Genomic DNA, 21251 nt, shown 5'->3' with positions numbered 1-21251 from the left:
GTTTGTTGTCTATTCAGTTCTGATGTATAGTGCCGAGGAAGTCGGAATCCTCAAAGCATTCAGAAGACAGAATTAATAAGTCTTCATGCCCACCTGGTTGGTCTCATCCCTTCTCCTTCAACCACAACCACAATAACTTTCACTATAATATTATTATTATTATTATTATTATTTCTAAAATCTTGATCTGTTAAGGGATATACGAGTTTGAAGAAACAGTTGACACATTGCTCTCAGACTAAGAAATTTGTGTTAGAAGGATTAGCTGAACTAACTTGGGAAATATTTAGGATATTCTCTAGAAAATTAAGGGGAAAGAGGTTTTATTGACTTTGGCAGAGTGCTAGTTGTTTCCCCAAGGTAGTTTCTCCTCCTACCTATTCACAGCATTGTCTAGGCAGACACCACATTTCCTAACTTCCCCTGGGGTAGGGTGATTCTTGTGACCAGTGAGTCCATAGAATATAAGTGGAAGTTATGTATATAACTTTCATGTGATCTCTAGATTAAAGCAAGTCACCTGCCCCTGGTCTTTGGCTCTTTCACCTTCCCTCAGGACATAGAGATGAAAGTGACCTAGTTTACATAATGCAGATGGAGACATCCGCCAAGCAGAGGGAGAGTGGGGCAATTTGTGGGAAGAACCCTCCATTTTAGGAATGTCCTGAGGGAGCAGAACTGCCCCACCAGAACAGACAAGCTCACCTGTGACTTGAAAGAAAAATGAAATTTGAACTTACAGAATTGTTGTGTGTAAATGGACAAAACATCTTAAAGATTTTAGAAATGCTTTCAGAGTCTTTTTGCCTTTTAAAAGGGTTGCTTTTAAGTAAGTTGTTTCTTAAAAATTATTAATTAAATTAAATTAATTTAAAAATATTATTATTTTAAGTAATTATAAAAATAAATACTTTTAAATAATTATAAAAATAATTATTATTAAAAATATGTTCAAAACATCACAAACAATCTAGTTTCTTTTGATTTTCATGAAATCTCAGTGAAGGAATTATTATAAGAAATACTGTTACCAGTTTCTCCAAGAATTCAACTGACATGGTAAAATAAAACCAAAATAAAAGTACACACTTTCCAAATTTGTCCTCAGGCTAGAGTGTGGGGCAAAATTCACAGAAAGAGCTTCTAGGGGTTTCTGGGTAGCTCAGTTGGTTAAGCATCAGACCCTTGATTTCAGCTCAGGTCATGACCTCAGGTTTTGGTGTGGAGCCTCCTTAAGATTCTTTCTCTTCCCCTCTCCCAGCCCCACCACTTCTGATTATAACACAATTCAGAGGAGCAGCAGGATGACAATGTTGTTGATGATAATGATCATAGGAATAATGCTAACTACAATTTGAGTGTTATAATAAGATAGGTTCTGTGCTCTGTGCCTTACACTCATTATCTTTGCAAGACATCTGAAGTGTTATTTCTCTAATTTTGCAGATTAGATAGGTGAAGCCCAGAGAGACGAACCATCTTGCCCAATGTCAGAACTGGCATCCAATCACATTATCATATTTACTCCCAAATGTATGCACTTTTGTATAGAAACAAGTTATCATTACAGGGCTGAGGCTGCTGCACTTAGAAAGGTCTACTTGCAAAGCTGGCCCTTAACTGCTCTACTATTCTGCTAGGGACACTATCACAAAATAACACAGATGGGCAGTTTAAACAACAGGAATTTATTTTCTCACAGATATGGAGGCTGGATGTCCAAGATCAAGGTGTTCACAGAGTTGGCTTCTCCTGAGGCTTCTCTTTGGTTTGCAGCTGACTGCCTTCTCGCTGTGTCCTCAAGGGGCCTTTCCTCTGTGCCCTGCTTCCTTGGTGTCTCTTTTTCTTCTTCTAAGAATGCCAGTCCTATGGGACTAGGGCCTCATCTTTATGACCTCATTTAACTTTAATTATCTGTTTAAAGGTACCATCACAAAATACAGTCACATTGGGGATTAGAACTATAACATAAATTTTAGAGGCATACAATTCAGTCTTTAAGAGCTAGAATCTGGGAAATTGGGAGAGTTTCCACTATTCCCTGGTAAGAATGGCTCACTGTACCTAAATTGTTTGTGCAAACAATATGGTTTATGCTGAACACCTGTCTTGCTTCTGGAGGTCTAGAATTTAGGTACTTGCTAGATAGAGGGTGCCTATGTGACCAGTCCCAGTAAAAGCCTTGGGGACTAAGTACTTAATGACTTTCCTTGGTAGATAGCATTTTACCTATGTTGTAAGAATTGATGGCTTGGGAAATGAACACATTCTTTTTTTTTTTTTTAATTTAATTTTTTTTCAATATTACAAAATTCATTGTTTATGCTGAGTAAAAGCAGAGAGAGTCAATTATCACATGGTTTCACTTACTTGTGGAACATAAGGAATAACACAGAGGACATTGGGAAATGGAGAAAAGTGAGTTGGGGGAAATTGGAGCGAGAGACAAAACATGAGAGACTGTGGACTCTGAGAAATGAACACATTCTGTGTGACTCTACTAGGAAAGCACTTTTGCAGGTTTACATTTGGTTTCCTCCAAACATTATCCCACGCACCTTTTCCCTTTGTTGATTTTGTTTTGGTATCCTTTTGCTCTAACAGATGGTAGCATTGAATATGATGATATACTAAATCCTGTGAGTCCTCCTGGCAAAAGACTGAACTTGGGGGTGATCTTAGGAATCTCTGACATAATTTTCTCCCATGCCATTCCCTAATTTAGAGGAAATTTAATTTTACTTTCTTTCAAAATATATTTTTTTTTAGCCTCTCTTAATGTAAAATGGAGCCATGTAACTGAGTTTTGACCAGTGGAATATTGGCAGAAGTAATGTCTGAGACTCCAGGACATGCCCAATGTGTCCCATGTATTCTTCATTCTCTCTCTTTTTTCTTGACCAAGGACCAGACACAGTTGGCCTAGTGGAGGGTGCTGAGACCATAGACAATAATGAAATCACAAGATGGAAGGAATAACCTTAATGAACAGGTGAAGCAGAGCCACAAAACTGAATCCAACTTTTAATGACCCACCTAGGATTGGGAGATAAGAAAGAAACAAACCTTTGTTGTGTTAAGTCCCTGAAATACTGGACTGTGTGTTACAGCAGTGAACCTACTCTAATACATAAGGGAATTGCTAGATGCCACCACCCAATCTATTTTACTTTTTGAAAGATTTTGCTGAGATGAGAGAGGTTCTTGAGCTACAGAAATCCTATTATTCACTTGACAGTATATTTTCTGAGAATTGTGAGATGTGAGTATCTATGGGATGAAAATTATGAACACCTCTGCTACAGAACCAGAAGTAGTTCTTTGTTACTATATGAGACTGCCCTTAATATTTTTGAGGATCACTTGATAAACCCAGCAAATGTGTCAAGCAATTTTTATAGTTTTTTTACAAGAAAACTCATGTTCTTTCACTTTTCTTATCATTAAATTTTGTTTTCCCAAGAGCAAATTGATAGCTCTTCAGTCTTACTAGGTAGTTGTGAAGGGAACTAAAAATAAAGTAAGAGAAGATAAAAATTTTATCTTTTTGCACTTTTTGATTGGGGTCACTCATTCACAAACATTTATTTATTATATGTTACATACAAGGCATGTTCTGAAGATTTAATGTTATTATGGTTAAAAAAAATAATAATGCAGAACCTGTCCTCAAGGAGCTTCTAGAATAGGGAAGCGGTCCTTAAATAAATGCAGTGGTGGGGAATACCCAAGGAGGGTCTCCTAAGCTACAAGGTGTCAAATAAAGTTTTCTACATATAAATCATTCAAAGTTAGCTTTGAGTCAACTTTGAGTCCTCAACTCCTCTCAACTTTTCAATCCAAACCATCAAAATGGTGTGTCAGCTCAGCCTCCACCACACACCATGTTTTGCCACCATCCTGGTCTAAACAACACTTCTTCCCTTACTCTCCTGAAACTTCTTTCTCTAGGGTCTCCCTGTTTTACTTTGTCTCTCTACATTCCATTCTTCTTAGAGCAGCCTCACAGAGTCATTTTTAAAAAATCATTATAATCTATTATATCTGACCCTTTTAAAACCAGCACTTTCTCCTTATCTTTAGAAATAATAAAATAAAATAAATATTCCAGGTTCCAAATATTCTTGCCTCACTCCTGCTTTAGGACTCGTGGCTGTTCTCTCTGTCTGGAATGACCTTCAGATGGCAGTATCCTTCTTGGTATTATAGATTCAGTTAAGTGCCATCTCCCCAGGGAACTCTTCTTTAGCCACGCATCAAAAGAAGCTATCTGTTCTACCTTTCTATAACATATTTCTTCACAATTCTGATCACACCAGGGATTTCCTTCATTGTTTGTTTGTTTATTGCCTCATCCCTCCCCTTCACCAACCCTGCCTCCACCAACTCCCATTAAAATATAAGCTCTAAGCTCTAAAAGAACTTACCCATCATTTTAATCAATGCTTCCTAAATACCTAGTTGAGTGGCGGATTCATATTAGCACTCACAGAATGAATGATGGAAAAAATTATGTTGAGGTAAAATCTAAGCTGAGATGTAGAGAGGGTACAGGAGTTTGCCTCATGAAGGTAAGGGAGTCATGGAGAATATCACTCTCTGCAGGATAAAAGGGCAAGGTGAATTTCTCAGGGTGAATCACATCAACAGCAGGCAGTTCTTTATGGATAAAGCAGAGTGAATAAAAGATAGTGAGAGATGAGACTGGAAAAGTAAACAAGGGTTAGTTGGGTCACTATAGTACAGAGAGAATCTAACTCAGGGTTGAACTTAAAGTAGACACTCAACAAATATATGTTGAGGAGTACATAAGCTCTTGAGTCTATCTTCTAATGACAATGGACAGATATTAACTAGTTTTAAGTAAGAATCAAAAGGGTCCAATTTGTGCTTTAGAAAGATGCCTTCAGCTGCTCTGTGGAGACAGGTTCAGAGGAAGATAACACTGGAGTCCAGGAGATTGGGAGGCCATTGTGGTAATGAAGGTGAGAGATGAAAGACAGACAAGTGCAGTGTAGAGGAAAAGGAAGGGGTAGATGGGAGAGAGATAAAAACTAGAAAACTGACTGAGCTTAGTGATTAATCAGATGCAGTAGGTTCTTAGGGAAGAATTTAGAAAGACATCTGATTTCTGGGTGACTGGGTACATAGACAGGTAACATTTATTGAGAAAAGACAGGTTTAGGAGTCAAACAAGAATTAAATATCCTGCATATGTATTTCTTTTCTTTTCTTCTTCTTCTTCTTCTTCTTCTTTTTTTTTTTTCAAGATTTTATTTAAAGAGAGAGAAGATGATTGAGCAGGGGAGAGGGGTAGAGGGAGAAGCAAACCCCCCACTGAGCAGGGAGCCTGATGCAGGACTAGATCCCAGGACCCCAGGATCCTGACCTGAGCTGAAAGCAGATGCTTAACCAACTGAGTGCCCCCTGAATATGTATCTCATTTAATCAACATACAAGCTAGTTTAGAAGGTAGGCATTATATGGATGATACAAGATGACTTTTATCTGTTATCTTGGTCTAGTACTTTTATTCTAAAACCAAATACTGAGTGGCACAATGAGCCACACATTTGGAATTAGGAGTAGAGAATATCAAGATGAATTAGCCTCAGGTCATGGTCTTTAGGAAACTGATAGGTTAAACAGAAATAAGGTCCTTAGTCCACTTTTATGTCTCTCTCTCTGTCTTTCTTTCTTTGTTAGGGAAAGGGGCAGTTGTGGATACTGGTGTGCTGAAGTGATGGGATAGCCCTTAAAAAGTAAATCCCTCTCTGGAAAAGGGATGGGGTAGAAGGGCAGTGCAGAAACTACTGCCTCCCCTATGGGAATTCCCAAGCAATCAAAGAAGAGGCTGAAAACTGGTATGCTAACCCACTAGACTAATTACTATGTCAGGCTCAAAGGGTCCCCAAACAGGGAACTCCTGACCAACCTGTGTATAATGGTTGTTTGAAAATGAAATTAAATATTCATAATTGCTCATTGTTAGGTAAAAATAATCTGTAGTATACATGTATTAACAAACCCATTTGTGGCAAAAGAATCCCTATGCAAACACATAAGTACATGCACATAAAAATACCTAGGAGAATAAAGAAGAAAGTTAAGCATACTTATCTTCAGTGAGGCGTCATGGGGAGTTGATTGTAGATGAGACACTTAGGTGTTTCAATTTATGTCCCCCATATGATTTCAAAAATTTAGCATGATATGTAATTAATTGAAAATAAAAAAATAAACAAAAAGCATCCAAATGCCACAGATTATATTTAATAAATTCTTGTGTAACGTACTTCAAGATGACAATCCAGAATTCCAGAGTTCCAGAATGTTCACGTGATTTCAGTTACTTCTATACTTAATACCATGAGTAGGAAAGAGCCGAAGGCCTCCAATTTCTATTGAGCAAACTCTCAATGAAGGAAATTAAGCAAAATATTTTTCATCATTTTTCATTTGTGTGGGCATTAATAGCCTGAATTTTCGAAGGAGAATTTGATGTCCAGGGAAGCTAAACCATCTGCCCAATGTAGAAAATGTCAGTTGAAAGGTTCGAACCCCATAAAGCACTTCTATCATGACAGTATTTGGAAGTCAGAAGGGCAGCCATGTTTATCTGCTGAGACCTATAGACAAACTTCTCAGAAAGCTCTGCTTCTGGAAGTCTGATGGAAAATCCTGCTAGGGCATAGAAAATAACATTTTAACTCTGTTCTTATACCTTGATTTTAAAGTACATGAGTAATACTTTGCACTTAACAGAGATCTTTTATCTGAGTCTTTCAAGAGCAGAACAAAACCAATTATTACCCACCCCCCTTTTGTGATTGGAAGAGAAGATCTTAATCCCTAATTTGCTGACAGGGAGACAGAAGCTGCCAGGGATGAAGTGATTTACTGAAGGTTACACAATCAGCCTGTGAAGCCTCAAGAATAACTCTGAGGGCTCATGATAAAAGAGCAATTGCCTTATGCAATTAGCAGCTTATTTCTCTATCCTAAACACTATATCCCACTCTTTTTCAAGCATGTGCTAAACTCCTCTTCTCTCCCACCCTACCATAAGTGGGATTTAGTGCTTCTTATATAAAGGTACTTTGTAAAAAATGTAGACCCCTATAATTTCATCCTCACTTCCCCTCATCTATTTTTAAAGATGCAGTGAGTTCTCAAACTCGTCAAATGGTATAGAAAAAAAAAAACGATTAACAAACAAACAAACAAACATACAAACAAAAAACTTTCATCTCCTGCTGGTTCTTTTGGCCACAACATCAAACCTCTTGCAGAAATCAAGAAAAAGTTTGTCGCCACTATTGGCAAAATCCCCAAGAAGAGGTCTGGATTTTAGTACAACACTGAGGGTGGGAATTAACCGTGCTTGAGCTATGACTTCAGATTTAATTCAGCTGCTTCAGCTGATGGCTTCTGGGGTTGCTGTCTCCCTAGGAACACTGCTGTGATGGACACAACCTATGGTCATTCCTAGTAAGTCACATTCTTTTCAAAATCCTTACCTCAAGGGCTAGGATATACAAAGGTGGTAGAATGAGATGTCATGCCTATGACTATATTACATCATAAAATACTGTGCCTTAACAGACTAGAGAGATTCTCCCTTGCTGACTTTGAAGAAGTGAGCTGTACATTATGAGAGATTCTGTGAGAAGGCCATAGGCAAGGGACCATAGGCAGCCTCCAGGAAATGAGTGGCCTCAAAATGACAGCCAGAAAGAGAGTGGGGATCTCAGAAATACAACACAGGGATATGAACTCAACCAACAAACATGTGTGCTGGGAAGAGGATTCCAGAATCCAGAAAGAAATGCAGCCTAATCGACACCTTGATTGTAGCTTTGTGAAACTCCCTCCACGAGACCCAGTTAATTTGCTTCTGGACTCCTGATCCTCAAAGCTGTGACATGATGCATGAGTGTTTTTTAAGCCACTAAATATGTGATATTTTGTTACACCTAATTAAAAAAACCAGTACAGACATCCTTCGTTTTCAGGTAGAAAGGATATTAACACTTAGCATTTTTAGGGAAAAATGATGTTACCAAGCATTAAAGTGATGCCTTAAAGATATATTTGAATCTAATGGTTACTTTGATCTATTATAATTCAAAGAAGTGAAAGAAAAAGAAGCAGGGAAGGATTTGGGACAGGAAGGCACCAGGTGTCCAAAGCAAATAGATCTAACTTCTTTTAACTTCCATGTTTTACCTTAAACAATGGGAAGAATATGCTGTAAATTATTAACTAATGAAAGTAAATGTCAAAGAGGCATAGCCATATTAAAACTTAATGCCCCAGAAGACCATTCATGATCACCTAAAATTGAACTGAAGTTAGGCTTGAACGAGAGCAACAAATCAAGTTTATGAATCATGTATATGGATATTTATCTGACCTTCCAGGTCAGCAGTTATCAAATGTGACTTTCTGTTAGCTCTCTATTAAATGTGATTTTTTTTTTTCAAATAAGAAGTTTAGGAAAAAAAAATATTGAGCATCACCACAGATTTAACTGAGTAAGAATCATCAGAACTAAGATCTCTTACCCACCTGCACACACATCTTTCAAAGGGTGGAAACCCACCAAAGACCTCATTAACCCAATATAGCCAGTCTAACCACTGGTATTCAAGAGTATAGGACTCATCACAATTAGGTCAATTCTTTTTGTGACAGAGCCACCTTATGACTAGGATTTTATGCATCTAGTTCATTGGCTGTCAATCTTAGCTGCACATTATAATTAGCTGGAGAGCTTTATAAATCCTGATGTTCAAGCTTCTTCCCAGAGCAATTACATCAGAATCACCAAGCATGGTACCAAAAATTTGTAATTTTTAAAGGTCCTGGCAAGGTTGCAACACACAGTTAAGTTTGAGACTGCTGACATGTAGAGAATACCTTGTATATTTCAGCATCCTTTCTAATACATAGTTATGTAGCTCAAAATCCAGCACAATGTGTGGGAGTATGTAAGCCAATCATGACTGGCCACTTAGACGGAACACAAAACAGAGTCTGACTATTTGGAGAGTACTATTTTAACTCCTTTTTATTGAACTTCATGTTTATTATCTTAACTCTCAAAAATCAACAGACAAAACTCAGCCAAAACAAAACAAAACTCAGACAATGTAGGTATCAATATCCCAATTTATAGAGATAAGGAGACATGGCCTACTGATTCAGAGAGAGCTGCCTAAACAAGTAAGATATGTACCTGAAAAAAAAAAAAAAAAAAAAAGATATGACCTGAGTCCGAGTGACCCAAAGTTTATGATATCTTCACAGTGACTCTTAAAGTGTCTTAATTAAAGATTAATTAAAGATCCTTTAATTAATTCTTTAAAGTGTCTTAATTAAAGATTCTTAAAGTGGTCCCCAGACCAGCAGCATTAGCATCACCTGGGAAATTATGAGGAATGCAAATTCTTCACCCCAATCTCAGACCAACTAAATCATAATCTTTGGGGCTGGAGCCCAGCAATCTGGGCTTTAGCAAGCCTTCAGTTGATCCCAAGGCACATTCAAGATGGAGAAACAGTATGTTATAGTCCCCATTTCCATCAGCTGCCTACTTTTGGAGACTCAATTTAGCAGGTGGTAAGAGAAATAAAAATCTGGGGGTGACTCAGTGGGAAAAACAGAGTGACAGGCTGAGAAATTTTCTCTACTATCTTACCTTTCTCTCACTCCCATTTTTTTTTTTTAAGATTTTATTTATTTATTTGACAGACAGAGATCACAAGTAGGCAGAGAGGCAGGCAGAGAGAGGAGGAAGCAGGCTCCCTGCTAGCAGAGAGCCTGATGTAGGGCTCGATCCCAGGATCCTGAGATCATGACCCGAGCTGAAGGCAGAGGCTTTAACCCACTGAGCCACCCAGGCACCCCTCACTCCCCATTTTTATTAATAATCTGTGTTGGAAATGAGGAAATGTTATCAGGGATATAGCACTGGGAAAAGATGGGGGGGCCTCTGGCAATCTTTACTAACGGGTGATTTGTCACGGTGAGCCTCTTTTATGTAAGTATGACTGTCTTAAGATGTAGGTAACTAGTTCATCCTTTTAATAAAAATGTAAGGAGCTTTAAAAGGTTTCATTAAAAATAAATAATCCAACTGGCTCCATGGAAATGATTTTTTGATCTTAAGAGCTTGAGATAATTGGTGTTCAGGAAACCAAGAGTAGTTGGTTTGCATTCTCAGAGGCTAAGCTGGTTCAGTTTGCTGGCATCAGGCTGAACATGAGTGCTACTGCCCTGCTTTCATGCCTCTCTTGATATAGTTCCTGGTATATTTGTTAGAGTTGGACATTTGACTAGGGGAAGACAACCCCAAATGAAAAGAACAGTTATCTTTGATTTATCAGAGACATCAAATTAATATTTTCTGAGCAAACTTTGGATGGCTTTCTTAGAAAGGAGTAGGTGAATATGCTCTGGGCACATTCGGGTCTGATGGACATTGATCTCATGGCAGGATGGGTGGGACAGAGAAATTAACACAAGAGCAGAGAAAAAGAGAAAGAGAAAGGCGAGGGGGGGAAGTGAAAGAAAAGAGACATGAATTGACAAGGAGAAGAGACAGAGGAGGTAGAAAGGAGGCAGAAAGCACAGGAAGAGGAAATAGAGTGGGTATCAGAAGGTAGAAAAGGGGGAAAGAGAAGGAGGAAGGGAGAAGAAGAAGAAAAGAGGACAAGTAAGCAAAGACAAAAATAAAAGAGAGCAACAAGAATGAAAGAAAATAAAAGACAAAATAAACAAATGCAGACATCAGAACCCAGGCAATTTCTGTGAAGTGCCGCTTGGAGAAGACCAACCTGCAGAGATGCTGCCTCTGGGGGTTAATGATGGCAGTAATCCTGATTTCAATTTGCAAAAAGTGGTATGAAAGGCAGCCTGACTCCAAATGGAGAGACCTTCAGTCACAGCAGTGGAGTGATAACGTAGCAGGGATGATGAGAGGTTGGATTAAATTCTCCTTTATTAGACAACCATTTTGTATCTGATTGTTGCTGCCAGTGGTCATTCCAGCTGGTGTTTGGTAAGTGTTTGCTTTCTCTGCACACTGGGCATCATAGGCATAACTAATAATTCTCTAGCTTCATTTTCAAAGCTCTTTCTCTTCATGCATGTTTGTTTACACGTGTCATCTTGATAGATTGCACATCAAGATTCCTTTTAATGAGAATCCTGTTTGTGTGGGGCAAGTGTCCATCTCTATGACATCTCCCTTCCTTCCACCCAGTCTACCCCCACAAAGGCCTGGGTATTAGCAGAGTACCAGGTTTTCAGAGTAGTAATGGGGAGAGAAAAATTTAGAAAGTCCAGGCCAGGAGACTGGTGAGAGCAGAAATGGGGTGGAAAGACCCCATGGAGTCAAAGAGATGGTGGGAGGTTGTGTGCAATATGCATGTTGGAACCCTATAAAAATATTCTGAAAAGTCAAGTAGTGTTATGTATTCTCTGAGTAAACTTTTGTGTAAATCCCCATGGAAGAGGCAGAGTTTCTCATTTGGTCTGCATGAGGTTGCAACGAGGTATCAGTTGAGATGGTCAGATTTGAAGAGGCTGGGGTTAGCAGAACTCTTTGAACACCATAGAGTCTACAGATCATGCAACGAGGCTGTTAGGGGGAAGATTTTAGGAGGGATCAATGCAATTTATTTTGGATCACAAGGGGGCACCGTTAGTGTAGCTACCAGGTTTACAAATGTGTAAGAACATAATACATATAGGCCTATGTATGCCATTTGATGCACAATCATGTGACAATTTTAAGGATGAAATGCCTTTATTTATTTATTTATTTATTTTAAAGTAGGCACCATGCCCAACATGGGGCTTGAACTCACAATCCTGAGATTTAGTAACATGCTCTACGTACTGAGCCAGCCAGGTACCCCAGGGGTGAATTGCTTTCAAATAAATTCATGACAAGTCTGTCCCTATATAGACCAGAAGCTCCTTGAATATCTTCTCTGGCTTTAGAATAACCTACAAAATCTAGCTTAATACTAAACACGTACCAAGAGTGTGTCCCTGATCAATTGTCTGAACCATCATTGTCTCTCACCCTCATCCTCTGGCATGCACGAACTATCACTCCTTTTGAAGATGATGCACTCAGGAAGGAGAATCATAAGTTCACCTGGTTTACAAAGAACCAGATGTAAGGACTACCTACCTACAGACACTTGTGTTTAGAGTCATTGGTAGCATGTTTTTTTAGAAACTTATAGTGACTTTTCTCCAATGCTAGGAATGGTGTTCTTTGATGGGCCTTAATCTATTGTCAAGATACAAGTCAAACATAAGACTATGTTTGTTTCAGTAATAAAGAGAGAATTGAAGCTTACTGAAACAATGTCATTATAGCCAAAACCAACCAAACAAAACATACCAAGAACAAAATTGAGTATGCCTTATTTCTGTACTTATCATTGTTTAATGTCCACCCACATTGTGTGAGCACTGGTATGCCAAAGTGACTCAAAGTCTAAACAGATATCGATGAGATCCACATCTAGGAAAGATCCATATGAAATGTTTATATGATGGGGCCCTCACAGAACCATCTATTTTCCCTTCTTCCCTCTCACTTCTCAATGTTCTGCTGAGAACAGTGTGAAGGTAAAGTCAAAAAGGAAGTTCTTACATTCTTAAATCCTCTGTAAAGAATCTGGAGTTCCTTCTTGGTAAATTTGCTCTGGGCTTCCAGAAGCTCCAGAGCCTCAGGCCGATGCCGGACAGTGGCCATTTCCAGTTCATCTTCCACGCTGTCTGTGGAGAAGAACCAAAAAGAGGCTTAAGAGCAGTCACAGATCACTGATGCTTATACACAACAATAGGAAAGCAATGAAACGTTTACTGGATGTTGGTGATTTTTCCAGAGGAAGGAATCTGATACCACCTTAAGTAGTCTTTACATTTCCAAGAGTTTACATAACGAAGCGAAGACAATTCCACATAATCTTTTCCTCCCACAAACTCTAATCACTAGATATTACAAAATTAGCATTTTTATAATGCAGTTTGAAGAGTGCACAAAATCATGAATAACCTTAAAACCTGGAATTGGTATATATATACCAAATATGAGTTAGAAAAATGGAGCTCAGTTTAATGACAATTAGTACTACCCTGTGTATCACACAACTGGGAGGTAGGACTCTGCTAATACTCTCTGAGGAGTCCACTGAAATCAAATATTTGGCCTGGGGCTACAAATAAAGCTGCTAGGTCAGGTGTTGAAGTGAGTAATCAGCGGCTGATTTGACTGGCATAAACCCAGTCTTCACGGGGAGGCTCTGGATGGACTGGGCCTGGGGACATTTCTGGCTAGAACCTACTCTGCAGCCAAGAGTGTCTATAGCTACAGATAAATTCTAAAACATTGTACCTTCCTTTGTGAGTCATATTTACACTTTAATTTCTCAAATGTGCTCTATATGAAAAGAATTTGATATCCATATAAATTTGGGAAATGCTGTAAATGCTAACATAGTTTGGGACCAAAACTAGAAATTAAAGCTTTCCAGAGGATTTGCATCAAACAATTCTGTGTAACTTTGTTTAACCCAATTGACCCCATAGGGTGTTTGTCCAAGGAACTCTTTGTCCCCTCATCTGGTAGTCTCTACGTATTTGTTCTGGGGTCCTATAAAGCGCAGCTGAGGGCTTGTTGAAATGTATTAGGATCTGGCTGCTCAGGTCTCAAAGTATAGCATCCTTTATTAATTTCAGCTTTTTTTTGCAAAAAAAAAAAAAAAAAAAAGCTGGGCCCAGTGGAGGCCTAAGAAATCCTTCTTGTCATCAGCCAATCCACATTTTGGTTAGGGAACTCGCCAGAAATAGAAGCATCCAGGCCCAGCCCTGAAGCCATGGTTTGCTAATTTCCATTATACTCCTTCCTCTTAGATACAGATTTCTAACTCAGATACATGAGTCTCAGAAGTGCTTTTTCTCATCATCTCTGCACCCAGGGCATACCAATGCCATGTCTCATGTATCAGTTGGAAATACAGTTATGGTTGCCAAAAGTCACATCATTCTGATACTCGGGGCTACCTTTCACTACCAACTGTATCTACTTCCTGCCCTGTCCCACTAAGTGCAGTGATGGGCCAGAGCTCTCACAGAGCAGGAGTTAAGAAGTTTCTACAGAACCCTAATCCGGGGTGTCCTAATGTCTGCCTTCAAGTTTACAAAAGACCAATAATGGCAATGAAACAGGTGCTTGGAAGGGTTGTGTTTGTCAAAATGGGGAAGAGGTTAAAAGCAGAGATTTTTTTTCATATAATAATAGTTTATTTTGGAACAGCGAGATGGAAAACTGCATGATAGTGATGGATGGATAAGAATAATAAAAGGGACATGAGAAAATGAGAAGGCCAAGAATAAACTTGAGCTGACAAGCATAAAATTGATGTGAAAGTAAGCGAGATATGCACCTGAAGGATGCGTAGAGGCCTACGGATAGCTGGGGAAATGGCAGCTACGCATTCACAAATTGACCTCTGGTTGGGCTTTATGGGGAAAATCAAAAAAGCCCAAATGGGGCTCCTTCAATTTTTTCCTTCATTCCCTGGAACATTTGAGTAGAATGGGTTGATTGTACTCAATAAGTCCTGAGCTTATAAAGGAGGAGTTCCCTAAAATTTCTCTGATCCAATGAATTGGACTGTGCTGTTATTGTAGTTGCTAAGGCAGAAATAAACGCTCTGGAAAAGACCTGATGTAAATAGATAATACCGGATAAAAAGACTCTGCTTTCTTGAAAAATATTTTCACATAAGTTTCTTTTGAGTTGATTATAGTATAATTCCCTCAGCTTAAGATATTCCTCCCTATTTTTTCCACCTGTTGAAATGTATATATCTCTTAAGATCTAATTTAAATATTACTGCTTCCTCTCTCTCTGAAACCTTTCCAGATTGCTCCACTGTGCAGAACTGGTAGCTCCCTGGACAGAGTTCTCACACCCTACCTACCTCTTATGAAGTATGCAAAACACAACATTATGACCTGTTCATGCCTGCCTTCTCCATTGTGAGTTCCTTGAAGACACAAAGTCTTGTTGATATATATATATATATATATATATATATATATATATCAAGAATTATTTGGTGTGGGGCACCTGGGTGGCTAAGTGGGTTAAGCCTCTGCCTTCAGCTCAGGTCATGATCTCAAGGTCCTGGGATCAAGCCCCACATCAGGCTCTCTGCTCAGCAGGGAGTCTGTTCCCCCCGCCACCGCCTTCCTTTCTGACTACTTATGATCTCTCTCTCTGTCATATAAATAAATAAATAAATAAAATCTTTATTTAAAAAAGAATTATTTGGTGTATGAATGAATGAATGGATGGACGAATCAGTAAACAAATGATGTTGCTACTAAAGTTTCCATTGCCCTGGAACCCCTTGAATCTTAGTTGTCCTCTAGAAAATTATTTCTCAAATTGAGGTTTGTGGACCATTGGTGGACCTTAAATGCCTTCTTTGGAATCATGTTCTCCATGCCTTGTTCTGAGAAACACAGCAAAAGCAAAACAGAGGAAATTTTAATCAGATTTTCTGAGTAGTCTTTCAATCATAGCACAACCTTCTCTAGACCCAGTAACCCTTCCACTGGAAAGAAACAAAACAGCACATTCACTCCTTGGCCTCTATAACCACACAGCATTCTGAACCACACCACTAATACACTATCTTCCTCTAGCTGTCACAGACTTGCTGAGGCTGAGACTGAGACAAAAGACCCGGAGCCAGAGGGTCAGTGTAATTGTATTAAGAGTGTGATGGGATGAGCATCATGAGTAATACTCAAAGCACCACACTTGAAGCATCTACCTGAGGACTCTTGTTTTCCCAGCTGACTAGTATCTTACTTCCTAATGACTCCTACCTGCAAAAGGGCTGTTTCTATTTCTAGGAGGCTGACAGGCTCTAAAAACCTGAAATCATCAGCAATCACCAGCAGACATTAAAAAAAGCAACACCACCTAACCCAATCAAGACTGATTCCTGGAGGCAAACTCTGGAGAGCACAGCATGATTCTGCATAGGACTTGAAATTCACGAGTTGACTCAGCCACCTTTCAGGAGCAAGCATTTAGGGGGATTTTATTTTAAAGATTGTTGATGTTTTTATTTATTTGAGAGAGAGAGAGAGCATGGGGAGAGGGAAGGGGAGAGGGAGAAGCAGACTTCCTCCTGAGCAGGGAGCCTGAGTATGAGGCTCAATTCCAGGACCCTGAGAGCATGACCTCAGCCAAAGGCAGATGCATAACTGACTGAGCCACCCAGGTGCTCTCTGGGGGGGGTTTAATACAGTGCTTAACATTTATTGAGCCTTTACTGTATGCTGGGAGATAGGCTAGGTGCTCTACTGATATAATTCCAGTCTTCACAGTAATTCCACAATGAGGTATAATATCTTTTTCTTTACACATGTGATACTCAGTCTTATTGAGGTGAAGATAGGAGTGACCAGATGTCACATAGGAGAAAGACAGAGACAGGGATTCACACCCAAGTCTCTGATGCCAAGCCTTATGTTCTCTCTACTTTGTCACATTTTGTCTCAACACCAACATAAATAAGAATGTTAAAAATAACATATTGAATCTCCTCTCCTTTTCTGCATTTTCAAATGTCTCAGAAAAGTTGACTAGATCCAATGGGTCCATTTTCTATCTCCTGCTTCCTCCTTAATCTCCTACAGTCTGACTTCTGGCACCATTATGGGTGGAATTGTATCACCTTAAAATTTGTATGTTGAGGGCCTAACCTCCAGGATGGCGGTATACAGCTTTTAAGGAGTTAATTAATATTAAATGATGTTATCCAATATACTTGTCCTAATCCAATATAACTGTTATATTTATAAGAAGAGGGAGTGACACCAAGGATACACACAGGGCGAGAAAAGGCCATGTATAAGCATAGCAAGAAGGCAGCCATCATAAACCAATGGGAGAAAGGTCAATAGAAACCAATCCATCTTCATTTAGGGCTTCCAGAACTGTGAGAAAATAAATTAGCTGTTCAAGCCATCTAGCCAGTGGCATTTTGTTATGGTAGTCCTAGTAAATAGATACATCCACCTATATTCAAATAGCACACAACACTCATAAAAGCGAGTCTTGTTGCTCACAGTTTGCCAGTGAACTTTGGACAGTGGGCAAGCCCCTTATATCATTTAATCTTTACAACACAATTCAAGAGAAGGATTTTCATCCCCATTTTAGGGATGAGAAAATGGAGGTTTGGGAAGTCTGAGTAACTTGTTCAAGTTCAAATGGCTACTTAGTAAGGAGGCACACAGGTGTCTTCATCACCCTAAAGTCCAATTTTTTAAGCATTCTGATGAGATTGTTAATAAAAATCACCACTGTATAGAGAGCTTTTGCTCTAAGCGTAGCTGGGTATTATCTCTTTCTAATACTGACAAAAATGCTGTGAGAAACCTATTATTGCCCTTATTTTATAAGGAATAACTGGGACTCACAGAGCTTAAATAATCTACTCAAGGTCACATAGCAAGCAAGGGACAGAGCTGGGATTTGATCCCTGGTTTTTTAACACCAAAGAGTAAGAGCTCAGTCAATACGCTATTTTAAGAGATGGTTATATATATATATATATATCTCCAAAATCATAGGAGGAAAATAGATTTTAGGCTGTCGCTGAACCCCCGTGCCTCAGGGGAACCGTGCCTGTGTGCCTGGGAGAGATCAGTGGTAGCAGAGCATGCTGCGCTGATTTAGAAACAAATAGAACAAGGTGTGGAAGGGATGCTATCTCAGAGCTGGAAAAATGAAAACAAAAACAAAACAAAAAGACTGTGTGCTTTTATACATTTTAGCACCGAAAAGTGTGTCTACGATTAAAACCTGGCCACCTGAATCATCCCCAGGCCTCTGCCAAGAGTTAACTCCGCGGGCATCTTGCTGAGTTGTTAATTCAGCGCCGCTTTTGCATCCTGAGACAAGATGAATACAAATAGCATTTTAATTCATGTATCTTCTAACAGATTTAATTTTAATCAGTCAACTAATTCCCAAACCTAGACATCCTTGAGCTTCCCAGCTGTCTCTTTTTGTTATTTGTTTCTTAGATTTAACTCTCTCAGGGCCGAGGTTGTCTTCCGGCTCAGTAAATAGTCCCCTCAGGCCGTGACACAGTTTGGGCTAGAAATTGGAGTTCAAATCACCTGAGAACAACAGAATGAGTTTTAAAAATAGGCATCTTTCTCCTCTTTCTCACAACTTCTCTTCTACAGCAGAAGTTTATTACAGCCCCACTTATAATTATGCCAATAGGACTCTATCCAAGGTTAAACCATACCCTCCAGAATATAACTACAGAACATCTTGCATTCTAAACAAATATGAATGTGAGGTCTGCCTTCCTAAAGCAACGGTTTGTACACAAGGCCTGTGATGCTGAAATAAGACCACTTTATAAATACTGTCCCTCCCCTTGGAAATTTGGTTTAGAACCCAGGCTGGGTACACAGAGAAGAGTCTGCTCCCTCTTTCCACCTAGGACCGATCAGACCACTGACTACATCAGTCCAACAGTAGTGTGCTAGTTTGGGACACTAAATGTGCTCAGTGAAAACATGAAATCAATGAATGCCTACTATAAGCCTCCCGGACATAATAGATGTATCTACAGCAGCTCTATTTCACAATACAGCATGACCCTTCTTTACATAGCATATCCATTTTTCATTATAAAATATCATAAGCACTATGCCTTTAAAATTCTATTTGAGCAGAAATGGATTTGCCTAGCCAAAGACTCAGCCGGCTTGACTTATATTGCTTTATCTCATTTATAAAAATACACTTTGTATCTTTATTCCTAATGTTTATGCTTTATTAAATTGGCTTAATAGTGACTTTATCAGTGTGGCAATAAAATCGTGATGAGGATGATTCCCTCCTAATAATAGGCTGCACCTGATATTAGAAGCTTGGTCCAGTTGGCAGGTATTGGAGGACGATTTGATGAATTTTGCTCTAGGTTTTAGATGTACACTAAACACCACTGGAAGATTCTTGACTATATACATTGAAGACTATTCATGAGAATGTCCAGAATAAGGAGAAGTTAATGTTTGGTTAATGTTCACATCTCACCCAGCAGGACAAAGACCAAGCTGTCCAGGTGATGATTTCAAGAGCAATTGTACATGGTACCAAGGCAATTTCTTTCCTCTCTGTCTTTCTACTTTGAAAACTTGTACAGGCTTTGTGAGAATGCCATACACTCAGAGCATTCCTTTCCTTGGCTCCAACCCTCACTGTTCCTAGAGGGGCTGGCGTTATAATCAGTCGAGGACGTTGATTTTCAGGATTAAAGAATTTGCTTAAGTTCGCACCACTGATCAGTGGGGTTGATGGGAAATGACACAAACCTGTCTATTTTCTGTTCAGTCATTTGACTTCTCTCAGTGGAGAGTTCAAACCTGGGACAAGCACTATAAGCAACTGTTTAAACTTTGCCAACTTTAAACGCTTTATCTCAAGAATCGAAGGCCTGGGAACTCTTCTGACTCTTGCTGTGTGCACAGCCATTCACCTCTCCACCCACCAGGAGCTATTTTCAGGTGCACATGGAGAGTACACGAGCAATTAACTCCAAGCTGATGAAGCACAGCCCACGGGTAGAAAGCAATCAACCCATCCACAACACTGTAGGAGACTAGCACATCCCAGACCACCCTAAATAGCTAGAACCGCCAGATTTTTCTTAATCAGATATGTGTCTTCAGTTCTGGTCCTGAAAGTATGTTGGGACCAAAAAGGCCCTTTATTAATTAGTACTGTATCCTATTTAATAGTCATAGATCATATGGAAAAATGGAACCTATTTTGAAAACGGCCAGTTATTTTGAACATCTTCTGTTAGAGGTGCTTGTTGGCAATGATATTGAAATTTCCATTTGAAGAGAACTTGAATTACTTTGCAATTTCAGGACTGGATTCAATCACTTAGAAAATGTAACTACTCAGAGGAAGATTGCTGAAGGTCTCTCTCATAGCACTCATGAATGGATTGCCCCTACCTTACTTATAAACATAAAGAATAACTCTACAAGTAAGCTTAGATTTTAAAATATAATCACCTAATTGGAATGCTCGTTATTAGTGTTAGTCATATTATTACCAGAGCAAGTCATGTGTGACTCCTTATGATAGGAGCTATTACTTCATAGCTGGTAGGTTCTTACTTGCTTTTTGATAAATGAACAACATAAAAGTTATATTATAAGTCATTATACACAGAGAGAAAATCTACAACAGAAATGCTGGGGTTTGGTAAGAAGGAGACAAGGATTATGATTGAACTTACTTATCAAGATAGACCCAAAAGATTGATACTTTAGTCAGAAAGTCAACAGCTGAGAGGGAATACAATCAAAGAAAAAACATTTTTAAACGAAGAAAGATAGCTGTGATAGCTCACTAAACTAAAAATGCCCTAACAAAATAGTCTCTCCTCAAGTTTGATAGAATTTCTTTAGTTTGTCTTTAAAAATCAAATAATAATAACAAATCACTTTTTATAGCATTTGCTATGTAAGCACTTTATTTCTATTAACTCATAAAATCCCCATCAGCACACTATGGACACTAAATCTTGTTCTACAGATGGAGACACTGGCTCAGAGAGATGACGTAGCTTGTCCATGGTCACACAGTAGCAGGCCCACAGTATGAATAGGAACTCTGGATACTCTGGTTCTAGGATTCACATCATTAACTATTCTGTTGTTCTGCCTACCATAGAAGAGAAAGGAGGATGGTGTTCCACTTATCTGGAAATCAAACACCCACCAAAGAATTAGGAATTTAGTAGCAAAAGGTCTCTACACAGAAAAGAGAGTTACCCTAGAATTGAATGTGGCTTTGAATCCAGCCCCTTCACCTTGTAAATTTATATTCAGATATAAAGCCTTAGCACTAGCGGTTGTAAGCCAAAGGCCATGGCACACAGCAGCAGTGGATCTGGGCCCAGACCAGGCTCTGCTTGGCTCCTAGTATGATGCTTTGCCAAATGCATGTCACAATGTCCTATCTCAATCAGAGTGTCCCCCTGCTTACCATACCCGCAATTTTAATAAGCTTCTCACTCCACTTTGGAAGCACTTGGGGCTGGGAAAGAAGGGTTACAAACTAAAAGAAGCCCATGAGTCACAGTAATAAAAACTAA

General features: G+C 39.0%; 1 protein-coding gene across 5 annotated transcripts in view; it reads right to left on the bottom strand.

Annotated features, from left to right (window-relative positions):
* KCNIP4 (potassium voltage-gated channel interacting protein 4) overlaps positions 1-21251 on the bottom strand; it is a 1144126-nt gene that overhangs the window by 105897 nt on the left and 1016978 nt on the right. For all 5 annotated transcript variants that reach the window (XM_044225907.1, XM_044225911.1, XM_044225910.1 and 2 more), the window contains one exon: positions 12680-12804. In XM_044225907.1, coding sequence (XP_044081842.1) covers positions 12680-12804 — 125 coding nt within the window. The remainder of the gene's footprint in view (positions 1-12679; positions 12805-21251) is intronic.

Source organism: Neovison vison, chromosome 11 (genome assembly GCF_020171115.1).
Source record: "Neovison vison isolate M4711 chromosome 11, ASM_NN_V1, whole genome shotgun sequence".
Classification (NCBI taxonomy): domain Eukaryota; kingdom Metazoa; phylum Chordata; class Mammalia; order Carnivora; family Mustelidae; genus Neogale; species Neogale vison.
Note: the sequence above shows the minus strand (reverse complement) of the source record. Positions and strands in the feature narration are given on the sequence as shown.